The sequence below is a fragment of the Aphis gossypii genome, chromosome 2 (genome assembly GCF_020184175.1).
Source record: "Aphis gossypii isolate Hap1 chromosome 2, ASM2018417v2, whole genome shotgun sequence".
In the NCBI taxonomy this organism is placed as follows: Eukaryota; Metazoa; Arthropoda; class Insecta; order Hemiptera; family Aphididae; genus Aphis; species Aphis gossypii.
The window spans coordinates 79,620,002-79,638,219 of record NC_065531.1 but is presented as its reverse complement, the minus strand read 5'-3'; the positions used below and the strand labels follow the sequence as shown (position 1 = coordinate 79,638,219).

The 18,218-nt window shown below is 26.1% G+C and overlaps 2 protein-coding genes and 1 long non-coding RNA gene across 3 annotated transcripts in view; all 3 read left to right on the top strand.

Moving 5' to 3' along the window:
* Positions 1-5,801, top strand: part of LOC126549867 (uncharacterized) — a 30,410-nt gene extending 24,609 nt beyond the window's left edge. Inside the window, exons 6-9 of the mRNA XM_050200261.1 lie at positions 4,836-5,091; positions 5,435-5,532; positions 5,627-5,698; positions 5,763-5,801. Of these exons, the coding sequence (XP_050056218.1) occupies positions 4,836-5,091; positions 5,435-5,532; positions 5,627-5,698; positions 5,763-5,801 (465 nt within the window). The remainder of the gene's footprint in view (positions 1-4,835; positions 5,092-5,434; positions 5,533-5,626; positions 5,699-5,762) is intronic.
* A 2,527-nt stretch (positions 5,802-8,328) lies between these two features.
* On the top strand, positions 8,329-9,414 carry LOC126549866 (uncharacterized). The gene is made up of 5 exons (XM_050200260.1): positions 8,329-8,529; positions 8,632-8,715; positions 8,772-8,885; positions 8,951-9,145; positions 9,286-9,414. Exons 1-4 carry the CDS (start codon positions 8,329-8,331, stop codon positions 9,041-9,043), a joined length of 492 nt encoding a protein of 163 aa, XP_050056217.1. The 3' UTR covers positions 9,044-9,145; positions 9,286-9,414.
* A 645-nt stretch (positions 9,415-10,059) lies between these two features.
* On the top strand, positions 10,060-13,229 carry LOC126550467 (uncharacterized). Its single transcript, XR_007604589.1, has 5 exons — positions 10,060-10,162; positions 10,287-10,502; positions 10,579-10,821; positions 11,177-11,387; positions 13,104-13,229. It is a non-coding gene; the product is annotated as an uncharacterized LOC126550467 (long non-coding RNA).
* The last annotated feature ends 4,989 nt before the right edge of the window (positions 13,230-18,218 follow it).

Below are 18,218 nucleotides of genomic sequence, written 5' to 3'. Positions count from 1 at the left end.
ATTCTACGTTAAATGTCATTCGTAGGTATAGAGCTTGTTTATCAAATAAATTCCTGTCAATATATAATATATTATCATTATAAAAAAATAAATTTATCAATTGACTATTTCAGTGTTATTTCGTGTACAGATTTTTTTATATAATATTGTTAGCACAAAATAGAAACTATACATAGTATACCTACTATACTATCATAATAAACTCTTAAATATTATATAAGAAACCATTTAACAATAGAAGCTCTGCATTTTGTTTGTTAAACTATATTATAATAAATACTTGGTCCAATTTTTCTCGATTTAATGAAAGATATTTTCGAGTATTGAGAGAAAACACGTATTTTATCGTATTATATCAAGTAAATAAATTTGATAGTTTTTTATATAATTTTTTATGTTGATTTACTTATAGCATGTATATTATATTGTTCTATCAGTAAAGAAACGTCATTTACAAACTAATCAGATAACTTTTTTTATTTCTTAGTCATTGTAATAAATTTTAAAGCTTTTAATGGGGGGTAAACAATAAACATACTCTGTTGGCTTGGTATGGTTCCAAAATTTAAATACTGTAAGACCAAATCTGTACTATTTTATAAAAATAAAATCTTATGTATTCACATTGTTGTAGTTATTTATTTATTTATTTTGCATCAATATTATTACTTTTTTACTTTTATCTTCTATGTTAAGTCATACTTCAGTTTTTTTTTTTTTTAATAATTCAGAACGGCTATTATATCATTACACAGCGTGATTTATCAAGTAAGCTTGGCCATACTTTTTCTTTAATAATGAATAATTTCGATTTTTCTATCATTTAAGAAGTGTCCTGTGGTAATAATATCTTTTTTTACAAATAAGAAGCAACAATTTATTTATAAATTATCAAGAAGATGATTTTTGTGAAAATTTCGGTGTATTTAAATCTAAATATGAGTAGTTTTCGAATTATTAAAATGGGTATACTTACTAAGGATAATAGTCTTTAAAAATTATTTTACAAAAATATATCATATTAGATCTAGTAATATTATTTATTATACTATAAGACCATTTAAAAAAATATATATATACAATGTTAACAGATTAATGATTAATATAAATTACTAAAATTTTCAAATAATAACGCACTCCAAATCTTTTAATACTATTATCTTTAATACATAAAATTAAATAACCCAAAAATTACTCATTTGAATTTATATTATACACCTACCTATCTCAACATCAACATTTCCGAAAATCTCATCTGTCGAACAATTTATTAGAAAAAAAACTATTTAAAAAAAAAATAAGTTATAGTATTCCCACAACACAAACCTTTAAAAACCAAGTATTTGAAAAATATGGTACTTAAGTATATTATACTTAAAATTCCAAAAATCAGAATTTAAATAAATTTATTATTTCAAGGAACAAATGAGGGTAAGTATCTTTAACGAACCATTCTGAGTAGCTTTGCTCAGTGTTGTGATAAATATTTACTTGGGTATCATTTGTCAGGATTGTTGTTTCTGTATAGCTTTGCATTTTAATACTACGTTAAATAACTATTTTAGTACATTAATCATGAGTTACGAAAAATGAGTATACCTACCTAGAAATCGGTCTGGGATCTAAGTACGTATACGTTTCAAGTTCGAACACTTTTCTAATTAAATATACCTCCTGTTATTCAGGTTTTTTAGTCATCGTCATGATACAACAATTAATATTTGAACATCTTGTTCACTTATTTTAGCAATATTCTTATGATAGAAACTGTTAAACCATATTTCAAATTTAGTTCATATAAAATACATTATCTGTCTTTTAAAATTACAACAATAGGATCGTAAAGTTTTTCAGTTACAAGTATAAAAAAAATGTATATTTTAACCCCTCAAAAGCCTTCAATATTGCAACATTCAATTAGATAACTATAATAATTATTAGTTTATGAACCAAACACTCTATTCATTTAAAATCGTTAACGATAGCACGAACGCTTACAGTTAAACTTATGGTTTTTTAATGACGTTATAATAATAAGTACGCAATAATACGTAAAAATTATACGAGTGGTAATCAAATTAAAATACATTTTAATTGATTTCAAATAATAATATAGTATTTTATAATACGTAGTAATTATAACATATAATATACATCACATTTTATTTAACGGATGGGTTTTGTAAAAATTAACAACTTAATTATATGACTTGAAATGCCCTTTTTTCTTTTTTTTTTTTTGAATGCTCGATTTAACACATCTGAATATCTGATTAAACATTCAGATCATATCCTAAGTGTTGTGAATGTATATAAATATTTTTACTATACTACCTATACCTGGGTAGGCACTACAAAAAAAGAAAAGAAAACATTGTTATAAAACCAATATACATAGTTTCATTGCACTACTCAGAATCTAAAATCGTATTTCGTTGATAATGGTTGTAAATAAATTGGTTACGGTTGTACTTTTGTGTTTATATAATATAAAAATGCGTGAGTGCGCGCCCACGCAAGTATATGTACCTATTACATACAAACATTGACAATAATATTGTTACAAACAAATCTTGTGGAATCACGATTTATAAAATGAATCGGATCCGCCAACATTATACGACTTTGCCGGTCTCCCTTATTTTATTCTATTTTTTCTGCGTACAATAAACTATAAGAGTTTCTTCCAAATCGCGACGCGTATACAAAGATTATTCGAATATTTACAATATGCAGGAACTTCCGCGTAACATCACTCGTTTTATGAAAAACGGATTGATTTAACTTTGTTATCACGATATCAGTACGGACTATGGCGGTATACAAAACTTACGAAACTTAAAAATATTATTATATTATTATAGCAATATCAAAACGACTCACGCGACTCGCTGCAGCAGCTCTTCGAGTCTATCTAAATTGACCTATATATATATTATATATATTATATATTATTACTAAACGTATAAACGAATAGTTTAGAATGTTTAGATTGAACATTTTTTCAGCCATATTGATAATTTTAATTAATATAATGTTGTCTTATATATAAATCGTATATTCGTATAATATATCAGCTTATGTTGTATATAGAAGATGAATTATTATCGACTCACGAAACCGAACTGATTGTTGATACTCTTCTATAATATAATAGGTATTATAGTTGTTCATTTTATTGATAAAAATATGATAATTTGAGAATAATTATAATCACTTGGATTGGATATTTTTCCATAAATACGAGATAACCGAAATACAATGTACGTTATACGAGTTGTGTCCCAGACACTATGAGAACATTTACGAGTCATTTAAAAGATCTTTATACAGTTACAGATATAACACAACTAATCGCGGGAAATACTATGAGGGTGTTAAATATAGAGACCATGCAGAAAAAAATTATAAAAATATGTAACAACTATCATACGAGGAACAATCTTGTAAATTATTCGTATAGATAGTTGTTATTTTAAAGAATTTTAATGGTATTCCAAAGATAATGTTTTAAGTACCTATTTTTAAGAATTCTGAGTATCTGTTAAAAGCATTTTTAACAAAATTTAAATACCATCAAGACCGTTTTACTAATGATTTTTCAAAAAAAAAAAAAATGACATCAATAAAAAATAATATTGTTTTCGTTGAAGCTATATTGACAATAATATTATAATCATAATAATTCTCTATCCTTATAGTTGATCGGTAGGTACGTGTATGTCTAAGGCTGAGAATACACGGGCGTTATTTTAGCACGCGGTAAAGTCAAGGTGCACGCAACTGTTTTCGAAATATCGCGCGATATTTTACGGCACGACACTATCGTGTATTGTACTCTATTCATTTTAATGTACCCATTTAATGTACAACGATGACAAGAAATCGTCAATTTTATCAACTACCTGTAACGTCAGATTACACGATTCGTGTACGACTCGATCATATGAACATCTGAGATACCTAATGGAAGATTTTCGAGCAAGGTTCAGAATTTCAAAAGATATAGTTATACAAGTGTTAGGATTTATAAGCGATCAAATATCTTTATAATCCGACTGGTAAATTTAAATAATTTTATAGTGACCCGTCTGTTACTTGTCTATTATCAGTTCTAAATCGAAATGTTATTTCTCAATTTTAGAAATAATGCCTTAATACGCCCATTCATGAAAAACTACATTTGGCTCTAAGATTATATGCAACCATCTTACTGCTGGAGATTTTATGGGAGTTAACAACAGTGGCACAACTAGAAAAAAATTTCGGGGGAGGGTTACGTTAATACAATATATCAGTCTTTTATAAACTGTGTTCCACAGAACCCTGGGGTTCCGCAAAAATCACTTCAAGGTTCCACGAACCTAGAGCGCTTTTTTCAAAATGTTTAAGAAAATTACTTAAAAAATCTAAATAAAAATTATTAGTGGCTAGCGGGGGAAAATGTTTCATGCATTTAAATACAGTGGCAGTGTAGTAGATAAAATATCAACTGCTCACCAAAAATATATACAGGAAAATCGTGAATATATTAAATGTTTGATTGATATATTTTGTCTTTATTTTGGACGTCAAAGTATTTCTTTCTGTGGGCACCGTGAAAACGAGGAATCTCTCAATAAAGGTAACTATTAAAATATAAAATTAGAATTGTAGATCTTTTAATCATAATCAAATTTTAAATTAAATTAAATTTTAAATGAACTTAACCTAGTTATAGTCAATATTTGCAAACGTGTTAAGGTAAAAATTGTGTATATATAAATCTATACTAATATATAAAGCTGAAGAGTTTGTTTGTATATAAATGTTAAATTCATCTAATCATATTGTAGGGCAATAGAAATGTTTTCAATGGACTACAAGCCGTGTATGTTTATTTTTCTTACCCAACCACCAATACTAAGTTAATTGAAATGCAAAAAAAATTAAATTTAAAAAAAAAAACAAAAATTGAACAACTGAGCTATACACAATGGATATGTCAATTAAAAAGTTATGATGCTGTTTTAAACAACTTTAAAACCATAGAATGTGTTTTAACTGAGGAAATAGAAGTTGAAGAATCTAAAAACATGGCACAAGTCATTGGTATAATTTATATTTTAATATTTCAATTAGTTTTAATAACTTAACTTTATTTTTAATTAACATGTTTTAGGTGTTCTTGCAACCATTAAAAATTTTAAGTTTGTTTTACACTTATTTATTCTAAGTCAAGTATTAAAAATAGTTAATATATTAAGTGTTCAGTTTAAAAAAAAGACATAATAAACACTTAACAAAAAAATTGTTGGTCTGGTCATTGCTTCAATGAGCTTTGGGATAATATCATAAAATTTTGCAATGACAACAATATTTGAACAAATACCTCCACTACTAGTAAAAATACTTAGAATATCTGCAGTATAACATATATTTTTCTAATTCTTAGGACAATTAAAGAGAAGTAAAAAAGAACCTACATATCTCCAAGATGTTGATGTTACTACAATAACAGGAGCCGATGATAACCTTATTGGGATAAAGGATGTAAAGTCATATTGGAAAAAAAAAAACTTTTTTCTCCATCGTAGATGCAATTATTATTAATATGGAAAAAAGATTTTCAGCTGAAAATTTTCAGATTGCTACATCAATTGATAATTTAATGAAATTGGATTTTGAAGGAGGCTCATTTTTAATTGACCATTATAAGGTAATTAATTCAAAATAATATTTTAAATGTAATATTTATAATTATTGATTATTGGTTTATTTAGGATGTTTTAGAAATAACAACTGAAAGTATAAAGCTTTAAATGGCTGTGATGAGACAGGTTTCACATGGAAACCATGAATTCAAATATTTTAAGGAAAGTCTTGCACCACTTTTTTCAAAGTGTATTTTAACTTTTTCAAGTAGCAGTCACATTATCAGTCAGCTCATCTACTTGTGAGAGATATTTTTCAGCAATGCAAAGGATCAATAGATATTAAATTAAATTTTAAGGTCTACTATGTATCAAGACCCGTTTAGTGAATTAAGTATTCTCAATATTGAAAAAGATATTGTTGTGAACGTCGAAGATATTTTAAACGAATCATCTGAATCTAATGTAATTACTCTGTTTAATAATTTCTAATGATTCAAACTATTGTAAATTTCTGATTTTGATTTTTATATTAATTTTTTTTTTGTCATATATATTTTGTATATGTTTTACATATTTTATGTTAATAAAGTGCCCAATATAAACCTTAGCTTTTGTTACCTCTATTATTTTCGACATCATTCAAAATGTTTTCCTGCACCTAAAATATTGGAAATGTTTGGTGTGATTTACAATAAATATTATAAGCTTCATAAGAGGTTGTGGTCATTTTTGAGGAAGAGAGAAAGTTCAATATCTACAAGTGACATAATATAAAAACGTAATCGATGAAAATTTCCGAATTATCACTGATGATATGTATTGTGTACTGATATCTGATCTATAATAATTATATTAATGTAATACAAATATATCAATTATAGAATTAACTCCTGCAACAGAACATCAAACATAAGCAAAGAAATGAAAGTACACATAAAAAGTATACAAATAAGTGAGAACATACAGAATACTTGATATCAGATTTAAAAACAAATCAATACATTCAAGTAATTTAATTCAAGGTGTTTATAATCTCGAACATCCTAAAGTCACAATGCAAAAATTAGACACCATAACTGCATTTATCAATGTTTTATCAAATGAAAATTAAATAATTCCACACAAAACAGAACCGAAAGAACCCGCTAATAAAAAAATTAGTCTTCTCAACCAAAAATTAACGGTTCAAACCAACTAAATAAATATACTGTAACACGACCCACTTCGGATGAAATAAAAAACCTAAATGATACATTATTACATAAAAAAAATGTGGTTTTAAAAGATCACGATAATGAACATTCGTATTTTATTGTTCATTAATTATTACATAACACTTACATTTAAAATATACCTGCCTTTGACTAATTTGACAAATATCAAATACACAATTTATTATATTTTACAACATTTTTAATCAATATGTTATCAATGTTATCTTATATTTGAGTTACGCGCTTGATACCATATTACGCATGCGTACCGTGACCCGATGACCTGTGTATTTCCTGTACGCTCCTAATAAAATATGGCCTATCCATTCTTTATTATATATTTTCTATTTAATGTAACAAATAAAACGATGTGTTTGTTAATTTTTATTGTGAATTTAAAAACAAAATTGTATAACAATGAGAACCTTGAAACTTATTTAAACTTAATAATATAACCACAGCACAGATATATAGAATAAAAAATAGTTTATTCTATACATCTGTGAACCACAGTTTTATGTAAACTGATTGAAATATAACCGTGATTACAATAAATGCAAGTGTACGATAGTTAATAAGAAAACATATGTTAAATGCCATTTTTATTTTTTTGAATTGATTAATTTCAAAATCCAAAAGATTTACAATTAGTTACATAATCGAATAAACAATTTGTTTCTATTACAAACACTAGGTTGTAAAGCCACAGGTGGTGTACTTGCATTCCTTGCTCCGCCCGTCCGCACGACAATGATACAGTCGTTGCCAGCTGATAGTGTGGCGGCGGCGGCAGCGCGATAACGAAAAACCAGTGGTTGTCCGTACTTAAAATACAAAAGTATACGAACACAATTATACTGGCGTGAATAAGTAAATATCCATCTATATTAGTATATTCCATACCATATCACAATAATCTATTAAATCATTGTTGGCAGAGTCGTTTATTTTCATATATTTTTAACAAACAAATTGGCGAAGTGAGTGACGCGCGGTCGAAACACACTACGACTAGTTTGGGCTACACCTACTGATAAGCGTCGCAACCGCCGTCTCAATTTATCTGCCAACGAGTCAGTGGCCATCACAGATATATCAATATACCTGTGATGGCCGTCGACAATACCCACGATTTAAGAAATACAGGTCACTCAACGTCGGGTAGAAATATTAATTAATATTTAATAAATAAGAAATTGGTCTCCAGAGTGGACGTGCCCACCGTTTAATCCCAAAAATCAGCTGTGCATCCACAGATATAAATTCTGTGTGTGTACCATAGGAAGAAGGACAGCTAGCGCTCTCAGTATATAGAATCTAAACTATATATTAAATATTTTGGAGGCAAACTGTGTATGCTGTTTATGGTATTATATTTTATACTAATAATTAATATAATTATTATAATTTATAGTTTGTATAGTTATATAGAAAATCTGAAATTTTATTATTTGATATATATTTATTAAATATTAAGTATGGTATCCAATAAATGTTGTGTCCCTGGTTGCCAACAAAGCTCAACCAGTAAATTTGGAGTCCCACAAAATGAGCGTAATGCTTGGGAAAAAAAATTTGGCATTGTTTTGAAAAGAAACTCTCGAGTTTGTGCTCATCATTTTAACCCAAATGATATTATATCTACTTGGACATCAGGTGAAGGTTCTAGTCAGTATTCGGTAAGTAAATAAATAATAATTTATTGTATTTGTTATTTGAAAATAACTACTCTTGTAGTCTTATCTCTCAATACATATTTTATGTATACTTTTTTTTATCAGATCTGTCTTAGACAGCCAAAGCTGAAAAAAGGGGTCATTCCTTCAATTTTTCCATCTGACTTAGCTTATAATATCTGTGATAAGGTTTGTTTAAGAATATTATGAAATAGTTTATTTTAAATATATAATGTTTATTCAAGGTTAATGATACATTAGTAACTTCAATTTTGGAAGAACATAATTATTGTATTCAAAAAAGAAATGTGTTATACTTAAATATAAAACCACCAAGTCCTAAGCGACAATGTATAGAAGTATGTTTTACATTAAACTTCCATAATTTATACAAGCAATATTAAAAATGTTTAATTTATTTCAGTTGGCTGATGACTTTATAGTCCATTATGATGTATCTGAGGTAATAGTTGAAGAAACCAGCATGATTGAAAAATTGAGTTCAATCAACAAGTAATTGGTTTTGTGATGTTACAAAACATAATAAATCAATAATATTAAAAACTTATTTTACTCTAAGTCCATTTAATGTATGTAAGACACGAGTTGTAGAAAAGTAGTAAGTTTTAATGCAACATATTCTTAATCAAATAATTAAAATAAATATATACACTCTCACCACATAAATTATATTTTGAAATTTATAATTCAATGTTTTTCTAATTTTATTAAAATTAGATATTTTTTTTTTTTATATAGATTTTGAACCTTGTTTTTATATAAATGGAGTGAAGATGGAATCATCAAATTGATAATTATTGTAGTATAACCTCAAGTACTTGCAGTTTAGAAAGAGTTTCAAATTTAATTAAATTTGATAGAATAAAAGTATGCAGAGGGATAAAAAAGTGAAAATATAAAAGCTTTGTTTGGTCCTCAATTTGTTGATTTTAATGGACACTGGAAACATAAAAATTGCTTTATTACAGTAAAAATTATAAAAGGTAACTAATCATAAACATTTATAAAGTAAAATAATTAACTACACATATTAATATATTATACATTAATTTTTTTATTTATATTATATTATAATTTATAATATATTATAGTGATGTATGGTTATGGTGTAAAAGACTTAAGTTTATAATTAAAATGAAAAAATATCATCTGAATAATGATAAAAAATTAAAAGTACATTTAACGTCTTCTAAAAGAGAAAAATTCAGTACTTTAATGAAATTAAAGAAAAGGATAAACCAGATATGTTTGTTGTTCTGAACCACTTCAAGAATTTGTAATAGTAACTAGTAACTGTTATATCTTTGTGATTATAATTTGCTATACCAATAGCTAATAAGTAATAAGGAATATCCAAACTCTGAATATGGATACCACCAATTCAAATTATAAGAATTCTGTGTGGTCTGGTCATCGCCCATGGCAAAATAAAAATATTCTCATAAAATGAGATATTTAACAATATTAATGACCATTTGGGCGCCAGGTGTGCTTCTTACAGGCCATAATCGAAGAAAAACAATGGAAATCATAAATAAATGCTCCGTTAAGTAACCTGTAAATCTTAAATCGCGACAATACCTACTTAAATTATTTCGGATTTCCTATAAAAAAGGTTCTTGTTAATTTTAGTTTAAACAAAAATATGCTCAAGTTATGCCTAAGTAAAAACATCAGAAATATATTTTGTCAAGTACCTCTACCAATGTTTTTTTATATTTATTTAATTATTTTTCTAGACACAACACAAACACAACTCAATAAAACTCTATGATCATAATGGCAGTGCATTAGTTAATGATATATCTGATGCAAGTTCTTCTTAAATTCAAATTGAAACTAATAATTTAAAAAATGAATCAAAACTGTCAAATGTACAATTAACATTATAAGAAAGTTTATCCATGCAAAAAAAAAAGTATATAATATAGAATCTAAAAACAATACAACACAAGGTAGGTAAATTTTATAATTAATAATTGAAAATAACAGTTAAGTACCTACATTTTTTTCATTGATTTTTTTTTTCAGCGGAGTTGGCTAGAACGATTCAAGAGTTGATCATTAACCAGTGTTTGCCATTTTCGTTATTAGAATATCCTGAATTTAAATCTATTTTACAAATAGGATATTTTAAGTTAAACATATGAGCCATGTCTTACATTAATGAAAAGGATAAATTCTAATGTATTCCATGTTAACAAATTTTAAAAAGGAATTAAGTTTGGTCAAACATATTTCTACTACAGCTGATTGTTGGTCAATTTTCAAAAAGTAAGAATTTAAACAAAAATAATAGATATTATAATCTATACTCTTTATATATAAGTAACTCGGTAGGTACCTATAATATTATATATCTATACTGTGTTCAAAATAAGAAAGGCCTACGGTGGCGACCAGTTTTCGTCGCCACCCGAATGACGCCCATTATTTACCTATTCTACCAACTCGGTCCGACTGACCCAGTGTTAGTGAAACCATGCCCATGCACAGAAACTTGCCATCAAAGGCGTTTCTTATTTTGAACAGAGTATAGTATATTTTAAATATTATTCAAAATATTGCATTTAGAGTTCTACATCTTGGGTATAGCAGGAAAAATGTATCTAAAAAAAAATTGTTTCAGATCCTATATTGGTATTGTAACTATGCATTGGTTAAACAAAAATGATTTACCTAAGAGTTTCGTGTCTACTTGCAATGAAACGTTTAAAAGAAAAGCATTCATATGATGTTTTAGCAAAATCTATGGAGTCAGTTTATACAGAATTGGACATCAATCACAAAATTACTAATTCAACAACAGACAATGGTTCTAATTGTGTTAAAAGTTTCAAGTTAGTTTTTTGTATTTAGTATTATTTCTTTAACTCCGTTCTCTAGATCGTATTATCTAATAATTTATTAAATTTACTAGAATATATTTAAAGGATAGTTAGAAAAAAATTTCAAGAAAAAGCCATAGGAAAAATAATCCACAGAAAAAAAAGCCATGGGAATAATAAGCCACTGAAAAAAAGTTAAACTATAAAAATTAAATATATAAGAATTAAAATTAAAGTATTAAATTAAGTATTATATAAAAATGTTAACACATTTGGTCATATTGTATAAACACACATATATATTATATAATATATATATATATGTATATAAAATTATTAATACACAGGTTATATGTTTTTATTTATTATACAACTGAAAATGACTTATGGGAAAAATATTTAAAAAATAATTATAACTAAATATATAAAAATTAAAAATATAGAGTATAGATGTGTGAGACTGAAAGTATAGTTTATTAAACAGTTATATTTTAACAAAAGAAAGGGAATTTCCTTCAGAATAAAATGATAAAAATAATGCCATTCATTGAACAAAAATAACATGATATTTTGTGGATATTATCTTGAAATCAATTGATTTATATCTAACACCTAGATGTGTACAAGTAGTTAGGATATCAATGACTTAAAAACACACAAAAATGCCCTAAAAAAATGCTGAAGTACCCTAAAAACTTGAAAAAAAATGAACTTAAAAATGATCTACAAAATCAAAATAAGTGAAAAAATTATTTATAAATAATATTTTTTATAAGAGATATGAGTGTAATAGTAATTTAAAACATGAATTATAATATTAATATACAATAGTAGGTATAAATTTACATTTTAAACATTATTTAAAATTATTAGAAATAAATTAAAAGTAAAATATAAATAAAAACAATTAAAGTGTGTATGATCATAGAATGTCTCTAAGAATACTTATTTTATCAATATATAACATCAAAAACCCTATAAAAATAATATTAAAATGATTTTTTTAATGTTATACAAATTTTCTTAAAATCTAAAAATAAAAAATATGCATTTATAGCTAAAAATACCTTAAAAAGCAAAAAAAAAAATCAAAATAAAATTAGAACATTCTGCATCCAAGGAGTATGAATCAAATTTTTGCTAAAAGTTAATGCGAAAGTCGTCAATATCCTAACTCTATGTATTAGTATATAATATGCAATAAATGGCTATACAGCCATTATTTAAATATTTAATAATATAATTTACTATAATTAATACAACTATTTTTTATAATTATAACTATATAAAAATGATTTACCTAGGGTTAGGTAGTTTTGTGTCTATTTGCAATGAAATGTTTAAAAGAAAAGCATTCATATGATGTTTTAGCAAAATCTATGGAGTCAGTTTTTACAGAATTGGACATAATCACAAAATTATTTATTCAACCACAGACAATGGTTCTAATTGTGTTAAAAGTTTCAATTTAGTTTTTTTATTTAGTAGTATATCTTTAACTCCATTCCCTAGATTGTATTCTCTAATAGTTTATTAAAATATATTTTTTCCCATGGCTTTATTTTCCCTGGATTTTTTCTGTAGCTTTTTTTTTCTACATTCATATTTGAAGATACAATACATAAAATAATGCTTTATAACTTATAAGTTAAAAGTATTAGCTTATGTCACCCGTTACTATAATTAATGTCAATTAAACTATTTTTAATTATAATTGTATAATTTTAGAGTATACAATAAAAATTATGATCAAAATATTTTCAATTTGAATTCTTCTGTTATTATTGATGATTGTTCTAATGATGAATTTGAACTGCAAGTTTCAAATGATGAAAATATTTTACAAGAAAATGATGATTGATGAAAAAAGCAATAAAAGAATATCTGTAATTCCTGTGTTTGATATTTTGGAAGAAAATGATTTGAGTTTTAATACTGATATTCAGTATAGTTTGCCAAAACATCATCGCTGTGCAGCCCACACTTTAAGTTTAACTGTCTCTAAGGTAATTTTATACCATTTTTATTAAGGGGATTGGTGACTGTGATTTCCTGTCATTGTCTAACACACGCATAACAAGAATTCAGACGTATTTTATATCCAATGTACCGATTGATACAGTTAAGCGATAAGAATTCTGTAAACAGATTTGAATTTGTCATCAAGTCTTAATGAGAACGACCGGTTCACATTTTTGATATTAAAATATAACTTTTTAAATATTGAAATATGACAAGTTTTAATTACTCGTTTGTAATATAATGATTTTAGAATTTTGGTAGATAATATCAAAAATGTGGACTGATCATTCTCAAATAGACTTGACAACAAATTCAAATCTGTTTTCAGAATTCTTATCGCTTTACTGTAGCAATTGGTACATCGGACAAAAAATATGTCTGAATTCTTATGTAACGCGTGTGTTAGATAAAGTCAGGCAATCACTGTCACCAATCTCCTTATCTATCATTTTAATACCTGTTAATAATAATACTGATGGTCATAATTATTGTTTTTTAATTTTTCTGCAGGATGCTGAAGTTGCTCTTCAAAATAATTTGTTCAAAAAGCAAAATAGAGCTACATTTAGAAAATTACAACACTTTTTAATAAGCAAAGTAGATATATCCAAATTGCTGATATAATAAAAGATAACATCGGAGTATATTTAAAGATTCCTAATAGTACAAGGTGGAACTCTCATTCATCAAATTTCTACTAACATATCGAGAATCAAGCCCTACTAAATTGAATGCCATGTGTGATGAACTTAAATTTTCCAGGATTAATAATAATGATGCCGACTTTATGGAAAAATTTCGTTTAGTTATAAATATAAGTTATCAATAAGGTTAAATTTTTACATATTATGTCTTCATAGATTTCAAGTGTTAACATTATAATAATAAAATACTAAGTTAGCACATAGGTACACATTGATGAGCATTGAACTTTCACTTAAATAGTTTAATACATACATTTTAATAGGAATGTTTGAACTATATTTGTTCAATGCTTGCCAAATGTGTATACAACCTACATTTTAATATTTTTCTAATAATTATTTTCAAAATAAATTATACAACTACATTTAAATTATTATAGTTATTTTTAAAATTAATTTTAATTATTTTAAATATTTAATAGTCAAAATGTAATATTTTAAGATCAAATTATTTTGGGGTGAAAACAACATGTACTTTGACTATTTGCTGCCTACAATAAATTAATTGTTGAATAAAAGCTTGAGAATATGCGAAGAAAAGAAATAGTATATTGTTAACCCTTGGTGATATTATAAGATAGTGTAAATAAAAGATTTGGGCCACTAGAAGAAAATATTTTCCTTATTGTCGCAGCTATAAGTCATCCTTCAAGACTGCTTGAATATAAAAATGAAGTTAGAAAAATGTTGCCATTTTTTAATTAAAAAATGCCACGTGTGAAATGAATTCTGGTAAAGCTTATCAAGTTGATAAAGAATTAAATGATGATAATTCAAGTACTTGTGATAGCGATCAAGAAAATGATACTAATGAATCTTTTTTTCGTAATCATCAAAAAAAAAAAAAATACATACATCAAAATATGATGATTGAAAATAGAATTGCTGATTTTTTAATAATAGTCCAACAAAAAAAAAGTATGCATTAACATTAAATAGAACTTCAATTTTAAAAAGAGTTTTTAGAAATATAATACTCCCTTCCTCCTTCCAAGTGCGACCGTTGAAATGATATTTAGTATGGGCACATATGTTTTAACAAGCAAAAAGAGTAAAGATGAATGATTCAAATTTTTAAAAAAACATTGTAATTAAAAAGTAATGTAAATTTTTGTTAAGATTAACACATTTTTTTTTTTTTAATTATTATTTTTAATTTTATATTGTAACAAATATTAATAAATAATAGTATAAAGTATAAACAATTTATTAATAAATATAATGGTTATTATTTGTTTTATAATTACCTGCAGTAGGTATTATTATTTATTTTTTAATTATACTTGTATAAGTACAAATAATATATTATTTATATGTGTATTTTAGATAATTATATAAACTATAAAGTATAATATTATGGTAAAACATGTATGAATAACTATAAGATTATCATAATATGTACATCATTGGCCTAATTTATAAGTCTTAACTCCAAAAATGTAATTTCATAATTATTAATTAGTATCAAACATACATTTTTATCTTATTTTCGAATTATATGTATATAAAAAAAAACATCATATTAATGAGATTGAATTTTTAAAAAACAGTAAAAATGTTGTATAGTAAATAATTAATAACAATGTTCAAAATTTAAAAAATGCTACAACATTTTATAAGGATTCAGAATTGAAATTTTTTTAACAAAAATGAAAATCTAATTATTTTATCAATAATGGTTAAAATATATATGATTGAAATATGTGAACACATTGTATTTATCTCAAAATAGATACTAGTGAAATATTAAAACCTAAGATTAAAAGTAATATAATAGATACATATGCTAATGCTGATATATAATATACTATATACAAATATTATTTACATTAAATTTAAAAAAAAATACTCATATTTGTATTCAAATACTCTGTATATATCCGTATAATACATTTTTATAATAGTATTTTAAAAGTATTTTTAATATTTCTTTATTCAAATACTGGTATTAGTATCTTAAAACTTTTTCAAAAGTATTTTTCACAAGACTGAGCCAAGGAATTATAATTGTAATAGCCATATAACTTTAAATTTCAACTTCAAATTCAAATTATATTTTTAATCATATTTTATGTGTAATTATAAACAATCAACATGTAATGCATAATTTTAATTTGGTTTAATTTAAAATTTATATTTGACTACTAAACATTTTAATATTAATATGAGAATATTGTAAAGAGGATTAATTGTTCGTTATTGAAAAATAAATAGGTACTTTAAGAATATTTTAATTCTTATTAAAATAAGAATTATTTATTATTCTAAAATAATAAACATATAATTTGGTAATGTGTGTATTAATTATGTAGTAAGTATAATGAAATATCTAAAAAACTAAAAATATTCATTTGACGATCAATTATCTTAGCGATCAATTGTATTCGCTATCAATTCGCCTACGATCAATTTTCTGCGACCAATTCCCCGGATACTGTACTAAGCTGCTATAATATACGGGCGTAAATCGTTAACGCAGGAATTGACTTTTTATCTATAAGAAATCTCTACATTGCGCAGCAATCAACTCCGCCAATTTTTTTTATTTATTGATTCCACCCATTAATATTTATAAATTATTTTTTTTAATAAAAAAAATATAAAATGCTTACATTAAATTTAAAAATACAAACTGATTCTTATATAATATCATAAAAGGACTAGAAAGTAATAAAACAAGCAAAAACAAAAAATATGAATGTAAACAAAATATATTGCAACAATTTTTGAAGATTATGAAAATAGGTACGAAAAATTAACAGATTTAACTATTTAAATATGTATAGAACTGACATCAAACAATAACTCTTAAAAAAAAATCAACTTAACACTACAATTAACTTGACAATTTAAATAATGATTTATTATTTTTACTGAACTGTTTTTGTTTTTTTGGGGTTATTTAAATAAATTGTAAAATATTTTCTAAATAACTAAGTATTTAAATTATATTATTTTACTATTTAAATAAATATGACTTATGTCTTACGACAATATTTGAATTTTTTTTTGAACTGATTAAAGTTAAATGGAATAAAATTATGGTAACTTATGTATACCTTATACCTATACTATAATCAAAAAAAAAAAAAAAAAAGCAGTCAGTGGAATTAAATAAAATAATTTAGTAGAATTAATAGCCGGCGGAATCCAAATAATCCCAATATACGGTGTCACGACCAAACTGAACGCTATAATCTGAACATGAAGCCAGTTCAACGAAAACATTGAAAACACTAAAAGCATAAAATTCATGATAGATTTTGAAGTATTTAAATTTGACGCTTATTTTCGAGCAGATATTCTCATAAACGATATATTATATAAAATAAATGTAAGAGTCAGGCCACATTGCAGTATTTTCGCCAGTGAGTGTAAACAGGTTTGGGGCAAGCGAAAAACACACGTTTAAAATTAGCGCGCAATACGAACCAGTTTCACCGTTCGTCCCGTTTGCTTTAATAATACAGTGTTGCCAACCCCACAATTGAAAATCTAGAAGGTAGTTAGGTTGGTCACCATCTTCTTTAGCGGAACAACCGGTCACCGGCCACCGCGTCCGTCGGCGACGGTCGTTCTTTCTTTCGCTTCGCACACGTTCAACGGTGTGCACGTACGACGCGTGACGCACGATGGACACCGCCATCTTTATTTTATAGTATGTAAACCTCGTGACAGGCATCGTCTCGCAGTGGAGTTTTGTTATATATGTAACCGAATCTGTTCCGAATTTAATAAACACAGTTTTTGCTCGATAAATACGACCTATACCGCGAAAAAGTCATTAAAGTGAGGCAAATAACGGGGAACGGTCATGAACGGCGACGTGATCAAGATGGTGGAAATCCTATCAGCATCGAAGTGACCTGTTCGTTTTTGGACGGCAGGCGGAGCAGTCTTGTCCAAGTGTTGCACGAGGAGAGAATGAACATTTGTTTGAGTAAGAAAGCATAGTCACGGCGTGCGATATTGATCTGGTCTGGTGACAACCTCCGAGATCAAGCACAACATGGCGGGTCTATTGTCTGGAGAACGTGTTCAATTTCCACCGATGTAACCTTCAAGGCAGCAAATGAAACTCGAAACTCAAATGGATCTTCTAAATAACAACGTTTCG